We start from the raw sequence: 25,102 nt of genomic DNA on the forward strand, positions 1-25,102 counted from the left end.
GACAAGACCATGTAGAGCAGAAGGATTCATAACATTCCCGAAGAGAAATTCAGAATTGATTAATTCACTGCTTGGATTACCGAAAAATGAACGATGTTGGCAAATGATATGTGTAATGCCTGTTGTTTATATAAAAATATTTTATTTTTATGTAATGACAAGTGGACTAAATATATTTATTTCAAGCTATAAGCACATTTATTTGTTCATAGTAATCCTAACCCTAAGAACGATAAAATAAATTCAATAGATCAACTGTAATCAGCAGCTACCTACAAAACACGAAAAGGCATAGATACTGATTAGAAACGGTTAAGCGAGGGGCGCAAGTCCAAACTTAGATGTGTTTTTTATAATTCAACCGGTTATCGTAGGCCTATAACAGTTTAGTGTGTTAGATCATAAATTTATCGTCATGCAAAGTTTAATCAAAAATTTTCATAATTGATCACGAATAAACGGTCCGCCGCATCTTTACCAAAAACTTATTAATTCGATTCTCAAATAATATAGTTTATAGAATTGTTTTTGAATTTTTAAAATAGGTTCAAGATTGTAGACTAAAACGTGAACAAATAATTTTACACTTTCCTGCTAATTACAAGAAAACGTCTTGGCCGATCGTCGCGCAAAACTGAGTCCTTATCGATTTACGTCGAAATTGTTACATATTCAAATATTTACAATTAAATTTTTAAAATGGGCCCAGCTGTTTTTTGAGAAAACGATGACAAAAGGTCTAAAAACGGCTCACATACACACACATACTTTTTTTCAATTTGGTCTCAATCGATTCAGAATAAAATTAGCAAATCGGTTTTTTCGCGAAAACTAACTTCTTCGAGAGGTTAATAGTTTCTTACCGGAAAAGTAAGTTATAGTAAACGTCTAAAAATCGAAATCTTCAAATCATTTGCTTATCTTCACGTTTCAGGGTTTCTGAACATTTTGGCATTCCTTAGAAAAAATGGATGTGAAACCAAATGAACCTCGCTTATCCGGACCTCGGTTATACAATTCGCGATTATCCGGACATAATCGCGTCGGAACTTGCATATTCTGATGTGCATATATACATTAATACATTCTCTGTTTTGACGTGCATATATAACATTTTTAAAGAGTGGTGTTATCCCTTAAAGATAAAATAAATATTATAGAATCATTAAAAAGGCGAAACCGGCCGTAAGTTAGCTGATACGTATGGTGTAGTGTAGATACATCCACTATAAGCGATATTAAAAAGAATGCCGCTTCAATTTTGTCGTACACTTGCAAGTTAGATAGTAAAGAGGGTAGTGAAAATCGGAAAATTGTGAAGAGACCGAAAAATGAACTCTTAGAAGAAGCTCTATATTGTTGGTTTTTACAAAAACGATCAACAAATTATTTGTAAGCAACTTTTCTTCTTCATTGATACTTTACGTACCGCCTGAATATTTTAGCTCATGTTAATATAATATGTATAATGTAATCTAAGAAAATATGTAAGTGTTAATTTTCTAATAATCATCGATTTTTGTTGACATCTATGTATGCATTTGTTATTTTTGATAAACAAAATATTATTCTTCATAATTTGGATTATCCGGATTTTCGATTATCCGGATGCCTATCGACAACAATTAGTCCGGATAATCGAGGTTCTACTGTATGTGTGTTTACAATTTTTCGTTCCCGATTTCGGGCGCACGGATTGAAGTAATATTGAAAGTTACAGTAATTATAATAATATATTTAAAAACATTTAATATTCTTCGGCGTTCCAGAAAAACGCCTTAAGACACGATGCCGTACACCACTAGTTTTTATTTTTGTTTATGATGTCTATATTGTTCTTCTAGTGATTTATGTATGTTTATGTATGATATAAAAAATGCACAAGTGATAAATATATCTTATATGTAATATAAAAAAATATATATTATGAAATAATGAACATTAAAAAGTTAATATATTTACTGTAACCACTTCGTCTTTACATTTAAATCTTCACATTTAGTCATTTTCAACTGGTCGTTTCAACCAAAATTTTATGCCATAACCAATTTTAGCGTATTTTTAATTCTATGTTTTAAAATTTTCGGAGTTTTCTACGCTGTATGAAGATTTACTTGTCACGAATTGGCTTCTATTTAGCAATGAATTGGCTGTTCATTTTAAAATATGATAATAAAATATACGTGTATAATACAACATTATTTTATATAAAATCAATATACCTACATCAGATTCGCTTAGAGTAATAGATTACAGATGGATTACATCTTATTTATCTTATTTGTGCTTATTTATCTATGGATTACAGCTTGCAAATATATATCTGTTATCGATGATGCAGATTTTACGCAAGGTTCGAGTAATTGCTATGTTATGTATCTTAAGCTCTACGTGACAATAGATGGCATCATTTAAATGTAAACATGCAAGCCTCAAATGTTGTAGACTTACTAAATTAGGAGGATATTTAATAAGTTTGTAAACAATACATTCAGATATTTGCATATTATTTTATAATACATGACATATTATTTTTGTCGTTAGGATTGTAAAAAATATTCATTAGTAAATATTTAATATTAGTTTTAACTCACGCATTTATAAAAGGTGATAACTTTTTAACTTCCCGTAGAGTAAGTTATGAAAATCGTCTAAAAATTAAAGCTGAATTTTTTTGTATATCTTAACGTTTCAAAGATTTCTGAACATTTTGGCATACCTTAGGAACAGTGGATAAATATATGTGTGTGTGTCTGTGTGCTTACAATTTTTTGTCCACGATTTCGGGTGCACGGATCATAGTCCAGTCATTTAAGCTTAAATTAAATAAGAATCTCCTTATGTTGCGTACACCCTACCATATGTAGGTTTTGAGACAACTTTTAGATGTCAATATACAAGTATTTACAGACTTACAGCTGGGTATCTCGAATTCCGAAGTGAACTTACTATAATAACTATGGACTATCAGGCGATTTGAATTATTCAAAAAACATTCGATTGCTATTGATAGGAAGACGTGCTGGTTAGTTTTTGGCAAAACTGGTTCAGCCGTTTCGAAGATACGAAGCAAAAAGTGCAGATAATGGGAATTTGGTTTTTGCGAAAACGGATGTCCGATCAGATTTATTAAAAAGACATTCGATTTCTGCTGATAGGGAGACACGTTGATTTGGTTTTGGCAAAGACAATTCAAGTCGTTTGGGAGATATAGCGCAAAAAGTGATGAAAATGACAGTTTTTAAGAGACCGGAGCATCCGATTTTAATAATTCAAAAAACATTTTACTTGTATTGACAAGGTGAAAAATTGATTAAATTTTTGGGAAGGCAGGTCTAGCGGGTTCGGAGATCTAGTAAAAAAAAGTTGAAAAAATAAGCCATTTTGAGGTCAAAAATGATCATTAGACATATGCACATCAAATTATCAGATATTTTATAGAAATTTTAATAATGAGTATCAATTTTGTTTACATTTCTATGGGTTTCGTAACATCGTTTGTTCGTTTGACGGCGACGCGGCGCTTACGCGCTTCGATATTGCGTCTCTTTGCAGCTAAAGCAGTGTGATTGCTTTGAAAAAACAGTTTAAAATTTCCAAAATATTTCGAACTAAAAAAAATAATTTTTTCCAAATGTCATTTTTTTCAAAAATTTAAAATTTCTCAAAAATCTATTTTTTTTTCAAAGTTTAAAACATAGTTAATCTTTTTAAAAAATGTAATTTTAGGTACGGTAAGTTCCAGCAATTTACCTTAAGGCACAATGCCATACACGACTAGTATTAATTTAATTTTAAATACAAAAAAAATGTCACATGTCAAGAAGACAACATGTTGAATAATATCGCACGCGCAATCCATGTAAGTTATTTAGTCCATGCTTTTGCGTGATGACATATCTGTGTGCACCTCCAGCATTGTGGACAGAATCATTACTATATTTGTAGTTAAGTAATATTTATGATGGATTTGTGATGTGTTATGTTTTGTCCATGCAAGTTTTTGTTATCGATCAATTTTGGAAGAGATAGCCTAAATGGAAATAAGTTCTAAATAATTAATATGGACGATAGTGGTAATAGTGAATCCTCTAGGGCCGGAGGAAAACCTGTTTGGAGTAGATCGAATTCGCATTCTGTTCGGAGCTTAATATTCGACGACCAAATTGGTGGATCACCCCCTTTGAGAAATTCATTAAAAAACACCTCCAAAAATGTACAAAGTCTCGATTCGGGATATTCGCCTAGGAGACTACAAAGTTCTTTACAAAAATCGGATAAACAGCTTTCTAATGGTAAGTGTAAATAGAAAATCGTGTGCTGCACTACTATTTACGTTGTTACATTTTACTTTTTTTAAATAAATTTTGAGTATGTTTAACGAGTATTGTAAATGTAATTAACACATTATTAAATGCTTATATTACTAATTGCTCCTGGTTATATGTTGTTTTAATAAACATTGTCATTTTATTAACATTTGTTTCATTTTAGTTACTAGCACTTTTTTATAATATTTAATTTAATGTAAAACTATTTAAAGGACTATTGGATGATTATTACAGTAATTAAATAAAAGTTATCTGTATAAAAAAAACAGTTTCAAAGGTAAACTATTGTAATAAATTAATTCAATTCTATTTGTTAACAAAAAATTTAAAATAAAATAGCCCTTGAAGTCCATAATAATTTTACGAAGGAACTGAGTATGAGCAAAACTTATCCGATAGCATTGCATTACATAATTGTTTTACAACCCTTAATAATATGAATTTGGGGGATTTTGAATAATATTTGAAACTAAGTTTTTGAATCAGCTTTGTTGTTATCAAACTTTGTTGTTATTTCCTCGTGTAGCATTTTGACTACCTCTTTTGCTCTGGTAATAATTATTAAATGCAATAACTGTTTAATCTTTTTAATAATTAGCAATTTATCAAAAGTCTTGCATTTGCATTCGCATTATTAGTATATCACATAGTCTATAATCATGAAAATCAGAGCCAATTAATTGATTTTATTGATATATTTGTAATTTGCGAAGAAAACTTCATGGCCATTAATAGTGTGTTGAATTATTTTAAAATTGTTTTTGTCGTAATATAAACAAATTTTATTAGAAAAGTTTACCTTTTACGATAGTATAAATAAACAGATTGAATTGATCTTAAATATGTTCACTTAATATGTGAAGATTTGCTTATCATATTTTGTAGTTTCGTAAGGCTTTGGTGAATTAATCTTTGGTTTAACAATTGTCTGCGAATGCTCTCACATTCATTTAGAATTAAAATCAATATAGTTTCTCATATTTTATCTAGTTTACAAACATATTATACAATTTTTGAACTGAACACTTATTTTTTATGGTGCAGTCTGAATAAATGCAGACTTTTATATATTTTTGTAAGATGTTCTTATCATATTTTGTAGTTTTGTAAGGCTTTGGTGAATTAATCTTTGGTTTAACAATTGTCTGCGAATGCTCTCACATTCATTTAGAATTAAAATCAATATAGTTTCTCATATTTTATCTAGTTTACAAACATATTATACGATTTTTGAACTAAACACTTATTTTTTATAGTGCAGTCTGAAAAAATGCAGACTTTTATATATTTTTGTAAGATGTTCTTATGATATTTTGTAGTTTTGTAAGGCTTTGGTGAATTAATCTTTGGTTTAACAATTGTCTGCGAATGCTCTCACATTCATTTAGAATTAAAATCAATATAGTTTCTCATATCAAAATAGTTTCTCATATTTTATCTAGTTTACAAACATATTATACAATTTTTGAACTGAACACTTATTTTTTATGGTGCAGTCTGAATAAATGCAGACTTTTATATATTTTTGTAAGATGTTCTTATCATATTTTGTAGTTTTGTAAGGCTTTGGTGAATTAATCTTTGGTTTAACAATTGTCTACGAATGCTCTCACATTCATTTAGAATTAAAATCAATATAGTTTCTCATATTTTATCTAGTTTACAAACATATTATACACTTATTTTTTCTACGAACTGAACACTTATTTTTTATGGTGCAATCTGAATAAATGCAGACTTTTATATATTTTTGTAAGATGTTCTAAATGAAAATACATAACAAATAAATCACTAATTTTATGCTTAATGAATAGTTTATTTATAGGTTTTTTTAAAATACATTAATAACTAGTGGTGTATGGCATTGCACCTTAGGGCAAATTGCATGAACTTCCTGTACCTTAATGAAATATTCGAGGAATATTAAATGTTTTCAATTAGATTATTATAAACAAAACTTCGGATCTTCGGATTTAAAATGAAAGAATATTGTCTAATATTTCTAAGCACTATATAAACTGAATTGCAAAGTTAAAATTATTTATTTGAAATATATAAGTGATGTTTAGAATTTTTGCTAGAATTAGAATTAAAATCCGAATAATTTTTCCATATACAAAAAAAAATTTGAAAATTAAAAAAAAAAAATTTTTTATTTTTTTTTCAAAAGCAATCGTTTCGTCAACACAAGCAGTAAGTTTTTTAAATCATTCAAATCGGATACTTACTTCTCTCAAAATCTGCCATTTTTTGCACAATTACCTCTATATCTCCGAAACGGCTTGACCTGCCTTTGCCAAAATCTAATCACTACTTCTCCCCATCATTACGAATCGAATGTTTTTTGGATCATTCAAGTCGGTTGATTCGTTCTCTTAAAATCTGACATATTTAGCACTTTTTGCTACATATCTCCGAAGCCGCTGAACCTGTCTTCGTCAAAAACCAATCAGCACGTCTCCTCATCAATAGAAATCGATTGTTTTTGAACCATTCAAATCGGATAATCCGTACGCCCGAAATCGTCGACGAAATATTGTCTCCACACATACACACACACATCTTTTTTTCTGAGGTATGCCAAAATGTTCAGAAACCTCTGAAACGTTAAGATATGCAAAAAAAAATCATTTTCGATTTTGGCCCATTACTATAACCTACCCCATGGAAAGTTAAAAATATATGTAGAACATTTTAGATGTGCTTCAGGTTGTCGACAGAACTTTTAGTTTTAATAATTATTAATTTTGAATTAATTAATTAATCGCACATTTTTTAAGACTAACATAAACAGTATTCACCAATTTGGAAATAGAATGAACATTTATTTTCTGCCCAAAGAAGAAGTTTATGTTTTCGCCAGAAAATCCGATTTATAAATTTTGGTTTTTCAACGTTTCAAGCCATTCTGAATAGTTTATCACCAAAATTGGAAAAACTATGTGTGTATGTGAGTCAAAATGATACAATTCGCCAATGTTTTCTCATAAATGACTGCATCAATTTCAAAAGTTTATGTTATTGGATGAAACTCGATAAGGGCTCGCATTGATTAAGGGGCGTCCATTAATCACGTGATCGATTTTTTAAGGATTTTAGGACCCCCCTTCCCTTTGGGGATACGTGATGATATTTAAAAATATACCCCCCTCCCGCAACAAACATTACGCGTGTTTTTTGTTGCAAAGAAATCGTAAAATTTTTGAATTTTTTTTTTAAATGTTTGGATTTTTTTCAAAATTTAAGTAAAAAATAAATACACGTGATATCTTACTTGACCCCTCCCTCCCCTACTTGATACTTTGTCATTTTATGTCAACACCCCCCCCCTCCCCCTAAAAGCCTTACGTGATTAATGGACGCCCCCTTAGCTTTTTGCCTTAATCGGCCGAGACCTTTCTTTAAAATTAGCAGAAAACTGTAAAATTTTAGTTTACGTTCTACCCAAAAATCCTAGAACTGTGTTGAAAATTCAAAACTGATATTATATTGGTTGAGAATCGTTCTGATTAGTTTTAAATAAAGATCGTTCGTTCGGGATGTTTCTTCGTAATTATTTGTTGATTTTTTTTTAAGAAATTGATGAAATTGTATATGATACAATTCTTAATGAACATCCTAAAACATTATTAAAACTGGTATTGGTTGGGAATCGTCCTGATTAGTTTGAGATAAAGATCGTTCGTGTTGTTTCTTCGTAATTATTTATTGATTTTTTTAGATGAAATTGTATATAATACAATTCTTGGTCTCAACGAACGTCCTATAATATTATTACGCAAAATGATGTAATTATAAAAATTCATTAAAGTTTGACCTAATGGGTCGTGTTAGAATTTCAAATTATTATATTGTGAAAAATATTTATCAATTAAAATATAAATATATTTCAATTCTTAATTATTAAGTCGATAATTTACATGTATAAGGAAGTATTTGCACCTTGCACCACTTACGCTTACAAATTAAATTCCATTTTTCTGATCGTGAAAATGCCTTATTGTTGCTATGGTTATACAGAAGGTATAATTATATTGTAAGAGGGCTTCCATTAATCACCTTCGGTAGATGGAGGGGTCTACAAAACATCACGTGAGGTAGGGGTGTGTAAGATATCACGCGTATGTATTTATTTTTTACCTGAATTTAAAAAAATCCAAAAGTTATCAAAGAAAATTGTGAGAGAAGAGGTTGATTTTAAATATTAAACACGTATGACAAGGGGGAGGAGGGGGTCCAAAATCCTTAAAAATTAATCACGTGATTCATAGATGCCTCCTAATATAGGCAAACTTATTTTATTTGACAAAAATCCCGAAATAGAGGGGTATAGTAATATATCACGTGTATTTATTTTTTACTTGAAATTTTATTTAAAAATCCAAACATTAAAAAAAAAATGAAAATTTTACATTTTTTCTCATAACTAAAGTTACACTTAATGTTTGGTCGGAGAGGGGGGTAATTTTGAATATCATCATGTATCACGAAGAGGGAAGGGGGGTCCAAAATTCCTTAAAAAATCGATCACGTGATTAATGGACGCCACCTTATTAAAAAAATGAATGTGATATGTTTGGAGTGTATCCATGATAATCATTTTCAAAGAAATTTCGTATCGCACACGTGAATATATGATCTACAATAACAAGAAAACATTATCACGATTCCAAATTCTCATGCTGCACTAATTAATCGCACAAAAATGATAAAATGATAAGGTGCGCAACAGATTTTGATTTTTTATCTTATTACTCTAGATTATATGTTAGTAAAAATCTTAAATATATTTGTTTGATAATTAACTTCTCATAAGGTAAGGTATGGTAATCGCAAAAAAATCGAAAATGAATTTTTACTTATCTTTACATTGCAAAGGTTTCTGGACATTTTATCATAAATTTTTGTCGATGATTTCGAGAACACGGATTAACCGATTTGAACGACTCAAATACATTCGATTCCTATTGATGGGATGACGTGCTGATTGGTTTTTGACGGGGCTATTTCAGAGATACGGGGAAAAATGTCAAAAATTGCAATTTAGTTTTTGAGAAAACGGAGCGTTCAATTCGAATAATTCAAAAATCATTTTAATTTATATTGGCAAATTGAAGAGGGTTAGCGATTTTGGAGATTCAATAAAAGATGTAAATGAAAAGTGCCATTTGGCTGTCAAAACCGATCATCAGACATATATATATATATATTTTTTTTTTTATTTTCAATAGCAATCAGAATACATGACTATTCTATGAGCTATTTGGCTTATGTCATTCACTCACACACATACACACACTTGCAAACACAAGACATATGCACATCAAATTATCCGATATTTTATACAAATTTTCATATTAAGTACAAAGGGTCTTGGCGAATTTTTTACTCACGCGGGCTCAAATGCTTCTAAATTGATAGACAATTCACTGAAAGTTTCAGTTTTTTTTATTAATTCGAAAGCTTTTGAGCAACTGTTTTTTATGGAAATAACATGCAAAAACTTCTATTTGTTTTTCAAAATTTTTACCTCAGTGACAAATGAATCAAAAGTAACAATTCGTGTCAAGTTTATTTGAAAATTAGACACTCTACAAAAAAGGTTTCCTATAATTTTTTGTTAAATTTATTGGCTTTTTTTATCAATATTATCAAGTATAATTACATATTAAGTAAATAATATTTTCTAAAATATATCAAAGTTTTGTTGCGATTTTTTTATTTATAATCGAAATAATCAAATACAATATTATTCTCAAAATTTTGATTATTTTAAAAAGTATTGACAATAGTTTAGAAAACGCTTTGAAATTGAAAATATTAAAGATGTATATAACTGGAACATTCATCAAGATCACTTCAATTTTAAATTTAAATCTAAAATTTTATATGAATATATTACTTAATTAATAAAAAATAAATAATAATAATATTTAATATATTAATAATTATAAGATTCATATAAATATACTATTTATATATGATAATAAATAATTAAATTTATAATAAATTATGATATATGTCTGAGTGGTGTCAAAATGAAGATTACAAAAAAGGTTTGCTATTTGTAAGAAATTTGAAAGTTAGTAGTAGTACTAATTTTATAATAATCAAACTTTGACTCGAATAACTCTTAAGCCAATAGATTTAACAAACTAGCTGTAAGTGGAATTCTGTCTTAAGGCAATTAAGGCATCGTGCCTTAAGGCAAATTGCTGGAACTTCCCGTACCAAAAATTATTATTTTTTTAAAAACGATTAATATTTTTGAAAAAAAATTACTTCGAAAAAATAAGATTTTTGACAAACAATTAGACAAAAAATTACTTTTTTTTTAAAAAAAATTTTTTTTAATTTTTTTTTTTTTTTTTTTTTTTTTTTTTTAAATTTTTTTCTTTATTTTGACATATTTTGAAAGATCTAAACTTTTTTTCAAAGCAATCGTACTGCTTTAACTGCATAAAGACGAAATATCAAAGCGCGTAAGCGCCGCGTCGACGTCTAACGCGTAAACATTGGTACGGAACCCATGGGAATGTAAACCAAAATTATACTTATTGTTAAAATCTCTATAAAATATCTGATAATTTGATGTGCATATGTCTAATGATCATTTTTGACCGCCAAATGGCATTTTTTTTTACTTTTTTCATTAGATCTCCGAAACCGCTAGACCTGCCTTTATGAAAATTTGATCGGTTCTTCACCTTGCCAATACAAGTAAAATGTTTTTTGAATTATTAAAATCGGACGCTCCGTTCTCTTAAAAACTGAGTTACCGTTTTCGGCACTTTTTGCCCCGTATCTTCGGAACGGCTAGACCTGACTTCGCCAAAAACTAATCAGCACGTCTTCTTATCAATACGAATCGAATGTTTTTTGAATTATTCAAATCGGTTGATCGGTGTTCCCGAAATCGTCGACGAAAATTTGTATCCGCACATACATACACACACGCACACACACACACACACACACACACATACATCCATTTTTTCTAAGGTATGCCAAAATATTCAGAAACCTCTGAAACGTAAAGATATATAAAAATTTTCATTTTCGATTTTTTTGCGATTACTATAACTTACCCTACGGGAAGTTAAAAATTATGAGAAATCTTTTTTGTAGAGCTTGTTACTTTTGATTCATTTGTCGCTAAGTTAAAAAATTCTAAAAACATATTGAATTTTTCCCATGTTATTTCTATAACAAACTTCCTTAAAGTTAATATTAAGATCTAAAACTTTCAGAAAATTTATATGCTTCGAAATTGATAAAAAAAATCTAAAAGTTTTAACTCTTAATATTAACTTTTAGATAGTACGCAATTCAATCAAGTTTCGTATGGAAATAGCATGGAAAAAACTTCGAAAATTTTAAAAATGTTTTTTTAGGTATAATTTAGCGACAAATGAATGAAAAGTGACAATTCGTGTCATCTTTTATTGAAAATTCGACACTCTGCACAAGGGGTTTTTCAAAATTTGTTTTGTAGAGCGTCGAATTTTGAATAAAACTCATTCATTTGTTCGCTAAGTTATATCTAAAAAACATTTTTAAAAATTTTCTATGCTATTTTTATACAAAACTTTGATTGAATTGCGCACTATGTAAAAGACAATATTAAGAGCTAAAACTTCTAGAGGATTGTTTTTTAATAATTTGGAAGCATATATATATATATATATATATATATATATATATATTGTAATCTTGAAATTTTTAAGAAAACATTGAGATACAATATCAAACAAAATTAATAATATTATTGTTTATTTCTAAGTTGTTTACTTTTATATTGTTTTGAAAGAAAATTAATCATTTTATAATTGTTTACAAAGCTACGAAAGAATTCGATCTGTTTGTTGGTGAAATGTGTGTATTTCTATGTTAGGCTAGTTAAATTATTGATTGAATTTCAAAATTTCCGTCATTAGTCATTGCTCGTACGCTGACTAATATTGTTTTTGAAGATATATTTTTATACTATGCTAGAAATAATATTTTTCAAGCATAAATTATCAAATATTTAAAACATACTAATAAACTAATAATGAAATGCATAAACATTGAAAACTACATGTATATTTCGATCATTCCTCAATATCATATACGTTAGTCATTGTGATTTTGTTATAAAAATAGTTTTATAGAAGCCTGGAACACAATATGTATATTATAAACATCCTAGTTATTTTATAATCAGTCCTCGATATGGTATTCGTTAGTCATTGAAATTTTGTTATTGAAATAGTTTTGTGGAAGACTGGAATACAATCATGTATTTCTGAAACATCCTAGTTATTTTATAACAAACCAATCGGCACAATAGAATTTCTAAAATAATAATCCGATTAGTTTGCTACAAATATATCTTCACTGTGAGTCGCACAGTTAGTTGTCTTGTGTAGTTTAGTCTTTGACATGCTTTTGGATTTGGTAGAATAGTGATTGAACATTATGTGTGAGTATATATATTTTAAAAATAATATTTGTAATGTATGTAAGATTTGAGGGTCTTTTTACTATAATCAGATAAATTTTATATTTAGAATTGAATGAATTATTTATCTTATAAATAGAACATGATTGGACAAATTATCGGTTAATAAAATGAAATGTTAGCAGTACAATTTAGCTAAATTTTGAAAGCATCTTTAATATTTATTTATGTTTTAATCTGTACATTTATAAATTACCTCTACTTGAAATTTATCCCTTTACCATCAGCATATGATTTTCTTGTGCACGTGTATATTATCAAACATATCTTCGTTCATGTAATCATTTACTTTGAGAGCCACCTTTCAGTATTACTCTTATTTATATAAGAAATATATTTTATACCAATATGGTTTTATGTTATTTTATCTAATTGAAAAATTTGTGTTTAACAGTTTTTTTAAGTATCGATCTCATGATAATTTTTATCATGCCAAAAAGGGGTGTGTTGTCAGAATTTGGGTTGAAATATCTATTTATGTATAAGATGACAATAGTCTGGCTGATTTTTTGCGAACGCGTTTGAATACAGTCGATATTTGGCGATAATTCAGTTAAACTTTTGGAATTACACTCAGTTGTTCCTAAAATAAACTTGATTAGCATCAATTAGAAAGCCGAATTTAGATTTCTAATATGGTTTTTAAGTGACGTTTTATGAATTGCGCTATTATTTATTTTTCATTCGAGTTGTGCAATAAATCAAGGCATGTTTATGGCAATCACGGAGTTTACGTTTATTGAACGTTTTGATTACATTTTATAAACGCGTGTTTGCTCTCATAATTTGCGATACGAATGTGCTAATGAAACTTTTATTAAATACTTATTTGAGCTCTTCAAATTTATGAAATTCATGTGTTGTGAAATTGTGATTTAAATTTGTTCATAATATTTGTTGAAATTATTTTTATAGCCAAATAAATAATATGAAAGAGTTTAATTCTTATTGTTAATTTTGATTTAAGTTCTTCTCTTTTTTCTGGTAAAAAACATAAGTTTAATTTTTTAGTTTTTATTTTTTTAACTACATCATATGTGATAATATTTTTAGATAAATATGACATAATGCCTAAATTTTGAGTAAAAGCGTCAAATAATTCGACAGTTATTAAATACATTTTTTTTGTTTGCAAACACTTAATATGATAAAATTAATTTGTCTCTACATATATATATATATATATATATATATATATATATATATGCATGCATGGCATCGTGCCTTAAGGCAAATTGCTGGAACTTTTCATACTGAATATTAATTTTTTTTATAAAAGTTTTAAAATAAAAAAAAGATTTTTGAGAATTATGAAATTTTTGAAGAAATTTTGAAAGTTCGAACTTTATTTCAATTCAATCGTGCTTCGTAGCTGTTTAAGAGATGAAAAACCGAAACCGCTGGACCTGCCTTCTCAAAAATTTAATCCGTTCTTCGTTTTGTCAACACAAATAAAACGGTTTTTAAATCATTCAAATCGGACGGTTCGTTCTTTTAAAGACTGAATTACTATTTTTGGCACTTTTTGGGCTAAACCGCCTATCTTCGAAACGGCTACCCATTAATACGAATCATTTTTTTTTAATTATTCAAATGGGTTGATTTACGTTCGTAAAATCGTCGACGAAAATTTGAATTCGCACATACACACACACATACATCCATTTTTTGTATGGTATGCCAAAATTTTCAGACGGCTTTGAAACGTAAAGATGTATGAAAAATTTCATTTTCATTTTTTTGCGATTAACTATAACTTAGCTAATTATAACTTAGTTATAATTAGTTATAACTTACCTTACGGGAAGTTAATAAATAGATAAATAATTAAATAAATAAATATAATTGGAGTGTTTGTTATATTGAAATAGACGTTTTTCATGTGCATATGAATATAAATAGTTTATTTATTTTTATTTTATTTTTTTGCATTTCATCTCATCGTCAAAATATTTTAATAATCTTATGTATTATATCTTTTAAATCTCACTCTATTTTAATTTGAAATATTAGTTTAAGTAGTAAGTTTACTTAATTATAGTATTTAGTAATATATAAGCATATAGTTTACTTAAGGTGTGTATATTTGTATCAATACTGAGATTCACATTGAATTTAATCAATTTCTCATAGATTATTTTATTTATTTAGTAGCGTTTATAGTTGTTTTTTTTTTCTAAAATAATTTTTAGGTTAGTTTTTTTTTGAATATACACGCATTAGTTATGATAAGAAAAGTCAAATCTCTATAAAAACACGAGAAAGGCCAAAAGTGTGGATGTTTTAACCAAAAATAATCGTACACCAAACCATGTATTTAGAGAAACTTTTCAATACATTTAATACAAAAACCAGAAATTAAGCGCACTTAAAATAAAAATGCAAAAACTTAACATATTATATTTGTTCATAAATAGCTCTTGATTATCAAACCCCAAAAATTTCAATTGTTTAAACTAAAGACTTCATTTGTAAATTATTTTTATTATATATTATTATTATTAAATCAGTGGTTTTAGATGAAAAAAATATATTGAAAATATGATTTTGGGAAGATATAGATAAATAGAAAGGTGCTTAGTATCTTGCTATATAATTATGTTATACTATATTTTAAGTGTATATCCTATAATTAATTGAGGAATTTTTCCTTAAAGTTTGATGTATTGGTTTTTATTCTTTTATCCGTCATAACATCAAATATTACGTTTTTAATGAAAATAAATTGGTAACTGTTTTGTAAGACATGCACGTGAATTATTACATCACAAAAGCATACTTTTGTTCGAATAAATAATTTAAGAAACGCTCAGTGCACTTTCTTTTGAGTGTTGTTCACTTAAGTTTTTGTTTAACTTGAACTATGATTGATTGTCAAGTCACTCTTTTGCTGGAACATCAATTAACTAGAGCACATAATTGGTTACTCCGTCGTTTATGGCATCTTTTATAAATTGTACTTCCATGCAATTGTGAATTATATAATTGGAAAAATGCCACGTGATGCATTTTAATATTAGAATTGCTAATTGAATTCTTGAATTAATACTGAATAAGTCTTTTCACGCATTCTCTTCATATTATAATAAATATTAACATTTTTCGAGAAACTTCGCATTTTGTAAAAAATGCTATCAATTAGTTCAACGAATAAAACCTTCGCCTGAAATATATCTACAAATTTTGCTTATTGTTGGAACATATCACAATAAACGATAATTGGCTATAATGCAGCTTTATTATCGATATAAGAAGAAAAATGACATTAAATGCCTCACATGTTTGCTGCACTTCACTTCTTCGATCTAATTTTTTTAGAAACTCACGTAATCGAAATATAACTTTCTTAGAAAATATTGCTAGCTGCTGATGTCATCGTCGTATTATATGCAATGTAACATAAAACTAGTTGTAAGTGGAATTCTGTCTTAAGGCAATTAGGGCATCGTGCCTTAAGGCAAATTGCTGGAACTTCCCGTACCAAAAATTATTATTTTTTTAAAAACGATTAACATTTTTGAAAAAAATTTACTTCGAAATAATTAGATTTTTGAGAAACTAGGAATATGACAAAAAATTACTTTTTTTTGAAAAAAAAATTTTTATTTGAAAAAAAAAATATTTTTTTGAAAGAAAAATTTTTTTTTTTGAAAACAAACTATTTTTTTGAAAAGAAAAATGTTTTCTTCATTTTGACATATTTTGGAAATTCTGAACTTTTTTTCAAAGCAATCGTACTGCTTGAACTGCATAGAGACGAATTGTCACAGCGCAAGTGCCGCGCCGCCGTCTAACGCATAAACATTGGTACGGAACCCATAGAAATGTAAAAAAAATTATACTTATTGTTAAAATTTCTATACAATATCTGATAATTTGATGTGCATATGTCTAATCATCATTTTTAACCGCCAAATGGCATTTTTTTTTACTTTTTTCATTAGATCTCCGAAACCGCTAGACCTGCCTTCATGAAAATTTGATCAACTCTTCATCTTGCCAATACAAGTAAAATGTTTTTTGAATTATTCAAATCGGACGCTCCGTTCTCTTAAAAACTGAGTTACCGTTTTCGGCACTTTTTGCCCCGTATCTTCGGAACGGCTAGACCTAACTTCGCCAAAAACTAATCAGCACGTCTCCTTATCAGTACAAATCGAATGTTTTTTGAATTATTCAAATCGGTTGATCCGTGTTCCCGAAATCGTCGACGAAAATTTGTATCCGTACATACATACACACACATACATACATACACACACACACACACACACATACATCCATTTTTTCTAAGGTATGCCAAAATGTTCAGAAACCTCTGAAACGTAAAGATATATAAACATTTTCATTTTCGATTTTTTTGCGATTACTATAACTTACCCTACGGGAAGTTAATAATAATATAAATGTGAAATAAAATATATTTCTAAGAAATAAAAGCTCGCCATGGTTCGAAAATTGAGTTACGCACTCATCAAATGAAATGGAAAAAATGTGTTATTTTAATAGAATTTTGAATACCAGTAGTGTAGTATCTGAAAATGTATTTCACGTTAGGGCTTTTTTATATTTTTTATTCATTTACTGGATCTATCTATAATTTTTTCAGACTTCATTACGTACTGATGAAATGATTAACTTTATTATTTGACTCAGTAGTTGAAGAAGTTCGTTTTTGACAGCTAATCGAATTTGCTAACTTTCTTTTCTCTGTTTGAATTCATTCTGAACCATTTGACACCATAATTGGAAAAAGATTGTGTGTGCCGATCCTTTTCTTTAGACTTAGCTGGAAGTGCAGCATTTTGTAGACGTTTTCGAAAAATGTCCAGAATCGAGTTTGAAAATTTAAAAACCGTTCGAAAAATATAAGTTGAAATCGTGCAGATTAGTTTTCGATTGTCTCTTCGTAATTTTTTGGCTATTTTGAATAATTTATGTACGGCGATAGATAGAGTTTATGTTTTTAATGAATATCCTAACCTAAAATATTATAGGCCTACGAACAGTGTAATAATGAAAATTAAAAACAAAGTGTGGAATAAAATTTCCAAATTATATTGTCATAATTTTAAAAGTTGCTAAGTTGCTAGTTTTTTTATATTTCTTTACGTTTTAAAGGTTTCTGAACATTTTGGCATACCTTAGAAAAAATGGGTGTATGTTCGTTTGTGTGTGTGTGGGTATGCGGGCACAAATTTTCATCGACGATTTTGGTAACACCGATCCACCGCTTTTGAATAATTAAAAAGCATTTGATTCGAATTGATAAGGAGGCGTGCTGATTAGTTTTTGGCAAAGGGCAGGTCTAGCCATTCCGAAAATAAGGAGCAAAAAGTGCCAAAAACGGTAACTAAGTTTTTAAGAAAACGAGGCGTCCGATTTTAACATGTAATTCAAAACAAAGAACGAAGAACTGGTTAAATTTTTCGGAAGGCAGGTCTAGCGGATTCGGAGATTTAGCAAAAAAAGTAAAAAAAAATGCCGTTTGGCGAACAAAAATGATCATTAGACATATGCACATCAAGTTATCAGATATTTCATGGAGATTTTAATAATGTGTATCAATTTTGTTTACATTTCTATGGGTTCCGTAACATCGTCCGTCATATGGCGACGCAGCGCTTACGCGCTTCGATATTTCGTCTCTATGCAGCTAAAGCAGTGCGATTGCTTAGAGCATATTTCGTCTCTATGCAGCTAAAGCAGAGCGATTGCTTTGAAAAAAGTTCAAAATTTCCAAAATATTTCAAAATAGAAAAAAACATTTTTTTTCTATTTGCAATGTTCTGGAGTGAAATACAATTAACACAAACTTTAGAAGCCCTTGGTAAATTTGAGTGCTATAATTCAACTATGTTACATTTACTAAATAAGAAATTCTTCAAATCGATCAATAAATCATAATAACAATTAAATGTTTATAGTACAATAATATACTTTTTCACTTCTATAACAAATAATAATACTTACATTAAATACGATTTATGAATCGACTTATATTTTATATAATTCACGCAGTTTTTGACTTAAAAAAATCGAAAATACAGTTAATCAGAGGAAAAGATTATTACAGAAATAAAAATTAAATGTCAAAGTACCGTACGTTCGTTCACTTTTATAGCTATAAAATAAAAAATTTTGCTCTTATTTTGAAGAAGAAACAATTTTATTGAAGCAAATCTACATTTGCTTCAATAAAATTGTTTCTTCTTCAAAATAAGAGCAAAATTTTTTATTTTATAGCTATAAAAGTGAACGAACGTACGGTACTTTGACATTTAATTTTTATTTCTGTAATAATCTTTTCCTCTGATTAACTGTATTTTCGATTTTTTTAAGTCAAAAACTGCGTGAATTATATAAAATATAAGTCGATTCATAAATCGTATTTAATGTACGTATTATTATTTGTTACGACAATGAGTAACAAATGCTATTTGAGCCTTCGGAAGAGGCTCCTCGCTGCTGTTTTGCACTGGGGGCTCCGCAGAAAGTCCAGTCGACCCTGTTATATAATAGCTTGAGCAAGAAATACAGTTGTTTGTGATCTTTATTTGAGATACGTATGTTTCTATACTTAATGATATAAAAGTCATTTTTCCGTATTGTGTTATAATAATATAATAAAAGGAACCGTAATATATTAAAAAAAATCAGTTGCCGTCAGTCATTTCTAATAAGTATATTATTTTTTACCGTTTTGGTTAGAATTACGAAATAAGATTTGTGCTAATCTAAATCTTTTTTCAATTGTTTGGCAGTTGAATTTTTTGCCATTAACTATGTTGTTTTATATTACCAGAATTTTACTTGTTTACTAGTTTATTAATTATTAACAATGTTTGTATATATGTATATTACATTTTTGATAGTAATATAGTACAAACGCTAAATTGTATAAAGTCGTGATTAAAAGCTTGAATGCATCGAAAATATATTAAGATCTGCGTTGTGATATAGCGAAAGTTCTGGTGTCTTTGCAGTTCAAAATGAATATATGGATTTTGAGTGGTTTAGTGCAGCATTTTTTGCATCGAAGAACGTGAAATGTAATTATGGGCGATGCTAAACCGGTTTTGGTAAAAGGTTGGTTTGGCGGTGGAAAATTGGCAAGTGCAATCATGCGTTTCGTTTAATAGTCATTTTAAGTCAGAAATTGTATATAATACGTCGCTGAAGTGAAGGTATTATTAATTAACCATCATCGTTTCGGATGCTCTTTCTAGGCGATGTATTTCATACATTCTTTGTTTAAAATGCAGTTTATTGTCAAGTATCAATATGTGTACATTGACTTCACAAGCGTATGGGCGACGACATGGGATGAAAAAAAAAGCCTAAAATTCTGACGTATTTTGATGTCTCGGAGGCGAGTGCGAGACCTCGGCGTCTCTTGGCGAGGTCTCTCGCATACGCTGTAGTTATTGTATGTTCTATTTTTGCAATTCAAATAAACAACTGACAAAAAATAAGCTTGCGTGAATGAGAAACCATACTGCGCGGGATTGGGCAAGCTTTTTACGATCAGGGCCGACTAATACGCGTTTTAAAATCATTCGGTTAATTCTGCCAAATTTTCAAACAGTTCATTGGTATTGCACAGTTTTTTTTATTATTTCTCTCAAGGTAAATTTATCCATAATCGTGACACTTATGTCGTACTACTCTAAATTCATAACGAATGAAATTCATTTCAATATCAAAGTTCATGTTATTTCTTTTATAAATAATATTTACGTGAAATTATTTTAAATGTAAAATAGTATAATTAATATATATTATTTTATTTTCAGATGATTCGAAACTTGTTAAAATGAGGAAATCTCCTCTAGGAAAATCTGCTCCATCATTGTCAGGAAACATGGTAATAAACATATAAAATGTTTTTTAAAAACGCATGCTTGTAAAAAATGAACTTTTTATTATTGACATCAAATGCTTGTAATAATTAAAAGTTTACATTTGTATTTTAAACATTTAACTTATATTAACATTCAAAATATAATAATTAATTTTATTTAATGTATTTTCTCATTAAAACTTTATCATCTAATATCTATCATCATGATATATAAATTACAGAACCGGCATTGTTTTCTGAAATCATTCCAGAAGTAATCGAATCTAAATCATTCTTATATTTAAGGATTATCAGATGGCATTGTACTTCATCATAATGTTGAAACATCGAAATGTATTTTAATGTTTTTTCAAAGATAATTAATTAATTAAATTAGGATTTTCAATGTATATTGATACTGGTCAAAATTATTCTAATGGAAATCAATATTTTATATTGATATGACTATCTAGTGGATTTTTATTTTATTCCGCTTTTTTTTATCTTACCTCATATTTATGCGAAATATTTAACATATACTAAATTTAATTATATCTTGTTTCAAACAATGAACATTATACATAAGATATATAGTGATTTGTACATTGACAAACATACATAATATTGGTATATAGCAAAACTTAATACAAAGGAATCATTTTTGTTTGTAAAGGAATTAATACTTAACAGCTGACATTAAAGACATCGTGTTCGCGTTTATGAATTACAGCAGTTTATAAGTATGAAATTTTATTATATGTATGTACATATGTTCTTTTCTGTGATCATAAAAGTTTGGAATTTTATTGGAATTTGTATGTTTCTTTTTCTTCTCAATATATATAATAAGTGTCCAAAATCGATATACACAAACACATCAGAATACTTGCTTTAGGTGATTTCAAGAATCATGCCGATGATTAATATTTTGCAAAAGGCAACGCATAACTATGAGTCGAATAATCTTTGTTTTTTCTGTGTGTTGATAGAAAGAGCTTGGCATGCCTCGCAGATCTGGCAGGACTGTGTCGACGGCACACAGACTGAGTCTCGCCGCCAACACATCTCCAAGATCTCATTCACCCATCTCAGCTAGTCCTATTGACAGTCCTAGGATAAATTCCCCGAACTCACATTTCGCATTCATTGGACCCAAACGGTATGTTTGGAAATCGCTCTCTTATATTATCGCATGCACAACTTCATATCATTTCAGTTTTGTCGTATTCTTTTCTACTTAATTATATTCAAAAAGCGATAATCCGATAATTATATTCGAACATGCATGAAGTGCCTGCGTTAGCGTTCAACACACGTACAATGATTTTTATCTTATATAACTTTTGCAAATTAATTAATATAATAAATTAAATTATTGCAATTGTTATAATAGTTAAACAATATTAATACCAATAAAATGAAATCTTAAAAGTTGATATATTACTATTTATCAGATTATATTTTGTTTACATCTTTTTTATTATGAAAGTTGTTGTCGTGTGATATTTTCTACTTGTACTTCTTAATATTTATTGTTCCAAATAAATAAAAATAGAAATTAGAATTCATAATTTTATGATTTGGGTACTCCAGCAGTGTTATGGGAGGCGGTTGCCGAGGTGACGGACGACGCTGGTCGGTTGCATCACTTCCTTCTTCTGGTTACGGAACCACTCCTGGTAGTTCAAATTTATCGGTAAGATTACACAATGATTTAGCAAAAATTTATACAGATATGATTTAAATAAGCTAAAATGAAAACTTACAGATATAGTAAATATAAGATATAGTAAATATAAAAACTTCATTTCACATGGCATAATTTGTAGTAATATTTTATGATTTTCGGAAAGCATTGGAAATTGCTATTAAGATAGATTATAGATATTTTTAAATTTGATTACAGATTATATAGATTATATTAGATTATACATTTCTCTTTTTTGTTCTGGATGGCTTCAAATACTTTTCAATATATATTTTGAGCAACGCTAGTTGTAACTACTCTTAAATAATATTTTTATTTGTATAATTTAATTAAATAACTATTTTATTCTCGATTCATATTAAACCGCGATGTTTTTTTTAGTATGATATACATGTTTTATTTTCAAATATGCTTCTAGTGGTTTAACCATTTTTTTCAGTCACAATGTTCAAGTCAGGAACGTCTTCATCAGTTACCAAACCTTCCAACAAGCGACGAATTAAGACTGCTCATTCATCATTTTTCAAGTAATGATAGTAATTCGGGTTCTACGCCTGTTTCAAATAAAGACGACTCCGGAGGTTCTTCCGGAAATGGAAAAAAGTCACCATTTCATCGACCGCGTTCACGTAGTTTGAGGTAAATCAATATTACAAATTTTACATGATTAATTTTGCATTTTCATGTTGTGTAATTATCGATAATTTTATCAACATTGATTATAATTTATTTCCTAATTGGGCTTAAAGTCCTGATGATATATATGACTATGTCTTCTTTTACTGCATTGTACACTATTATTACATATATAGTTTACTAACAATAAGTCCAAAACCAAATTCTATAAATATTGATGAAAAATATTCGTAATATCTAATTTGTTCATATTGCCTTATGCAGTAGTCCAAGTAGGACGCTTCACGTCGATAATGAGGTTTCAACTATGAATACTCTGTACAAGGAGAGATTTCCAAAAGCAACACAACAAATGGAGGAACGTCTAGCACAGTTTGTGAACGACCATAAATCTGATAGTACTTCATTCATGCAACAATGTCCAATTTTACGATTCGTTCATCATCAAGTCCTAGAAGTCGCTAGGGACTGTTTGGACAAATCGCACGCCAAACTTATCACTAGCACCTATTTTTTTGAAATGCAGGAAAATTTGGAACGATTAATTACTGAGGTAATTATTAGTTTTCTAAATACAAATTTTCAATTTTAATTTTGTCATTATTTTTAATATTTGTTAGCATGTTGTTTGTGTCATATGTATATACAATAGTGCCACATGAAATAAGCAGTCAAAAAAAAGAAAACAAACAAATTCTTTCTTAAAAATTTTTACTTAGCTTAAAAAAAATGAATTACAGTTTTTAGAGTATTCTTATTTTACATAATTGTTCTAGACGAAAGAAAAATCACCGGAAGCAGCAGTGGAGATAACTAGTTTAATACGGAAGCTACTTCTTATAGTTTCACGCCCAGCGAGGCTATTAGAATGTCTTGAATTTGATCCGGAGGAATTTTACCATCTGCTGGAAGCAGCAGAAGGACAAGTTAAAGATATGCAGGGCATCAAAGCAGACATTCCGCAATATATAATCGAAAAACTAGGATTAAATCGAGACCCAATTGAAGAGCTGCAACTAGATTTGAAAGACAATAAGTGGTTACATGACAATTCAACTACTTCTACATGCAGCAGTGGAAGTGGCAATAGCGGTGGTAATGCAAGCCACAGCACAAATAAAAATTCTTGTTTCACATCAACACCAAACAAAAAACATAATACTCAATTATTCTCGCCGAGCGAGGACGATTACGAAATTGTGAAATTAATCTCAAATGGTGCATATGGAGCTGTATATCTTGTTAAACATAAGCAAAACAGACAAAGGTTTGCGATGAAAAAAATCAACAAAACAAATTTAGTTCTTCGAAATAAAGTTGAGCAAGTTTTTGCTGAACGTGATATTTTAAGTTTTGCTGATAATCCCTTCGTAGTCAGTATGTACTGCAGCTTCGAGACTAAAAGGCATTTGTGTCTGGTTATGGAATATGTAGAAGGTGGTGATTGTGCATATTTACTTAAAAATATTGGACCATTTCCGGCAGATATGGCAAGGTTTTATTTTGCGGAGACTGTGCTTGCAGTGGAGTATTTGCACAGCTATGGCATTGTCCATAGAGATCTAAAACCTGATAAGTATGTATAATTAATTTCATGTTATACGTCATTTGAAACCTCAAAAAGACACTAAATTCTGTATTGCAAATCTTTACAGCTTATTGATTACTGCCTTAGGACATATTAAACTCACAGATTTTGGTTTAAGTAAAATGGGTCTAATGTCGTGTGAGTATTTTTGTTGTTTAATTAATTTTTATTTATTTATTAATGCAATTAAACATTTTTTTATTTATTTTAGTGGCAACTAATTTATATGAAGGGTATATTGACAGAGAAGCCAGACAATTTTCAGATAAGCAAGTGTTTGGTACACCTGAATATATTGCACCTGAAGTTATATTAAGGCAGGGCTATGGGAAACCTGTTGATTGGTGGTCTATGGGAATTATTTTATACGAATTTCTTATTGGTTGTGTTCCATTTTTTGGTGAAACACCTGAAGAACTTTTTGCGCATACAGTTAATGGTAAATATATTACATTAATATTAAAATTAAACTAGTTGGTATTGGTATTTTGCC

At 28.8% G+C, this 25,102-nt stretch overlaps 1 protein-coding gene across 3 annotated transcripts in view; it reads left to right on the forward strand.

The window, feature by feature from the left end:
• Window positions 1–4,007: 4,007 nt before the first annotated feature.
• Window positions 4,008–25,102, forward strand: part of LOC113377127 (microtubule-associated serine/threonine-protein kinase 3) — a 31,862-nt gene continuing 10,767 nt past the window's right edge. Inside the window, exons 1-9 of one of the 3 annotated variants that reach the window (XM_026617333.1) lie at window positions 4,008–4,295; window positions 20,631–20,701; window positions 21,667–21,836; window positions 22,271–22,373; window positions 22,825–23,024; window positions 23,286–23,574; window positions 23,798–24,597; window positions 24,677–24,747; window positions 24,821–25,048. In XM_026617333.1, coding sequence (XP_026473118.1) covers window positions 4,064–4,295; window positions 20,631–20,701; window positions 21,667–21,836; window positions 22,271–22,373; window positions 22,825–23,024; window positions 23,286–23,574; window positions 23,798–24,597; window positions 24,677–24,747; window positions 24,821–25,048 — 2,164 coding nt within the window. In that variant the 5' untranslated portion in view covers window positions 4,008–4,063. Of the gene's footprint in view, window positions 4,296–12,705; window positions 12,796–20,630; window positions 20,702–21,666; window positions 21,837–22,270; window positions 22,374–22,824; window positions 23,025–23,285; window positions 23,575–23,797; window positions 24,598–24,676; window positions 24,748–24,820; window positions 25,049–25,102 lie in introns of those variants that run through there. The other 2 variants (XM_026617334.1, XM_026617335.1) reach the window with 2 other exon arrangements.

The sequence above is a fragment of the Ctenocephalides felis genome, unplaced genomic scaffold (genome assembly GCF_003426905.1).
Source record: "Ctenocephalides felis isolate EL2017-DRISC unplaced genomic scaffold, ASM342690v1 CF-g0.4_SCAFFOLD_01886, whole genome shotgun sequence".
Lineage (NCBI taxonomy): Eukaryota > Metazoa > Arthropoda > Insecta > Siphonaptera > Pulicidae > Ctenocephalides > Ctenocephalides felis.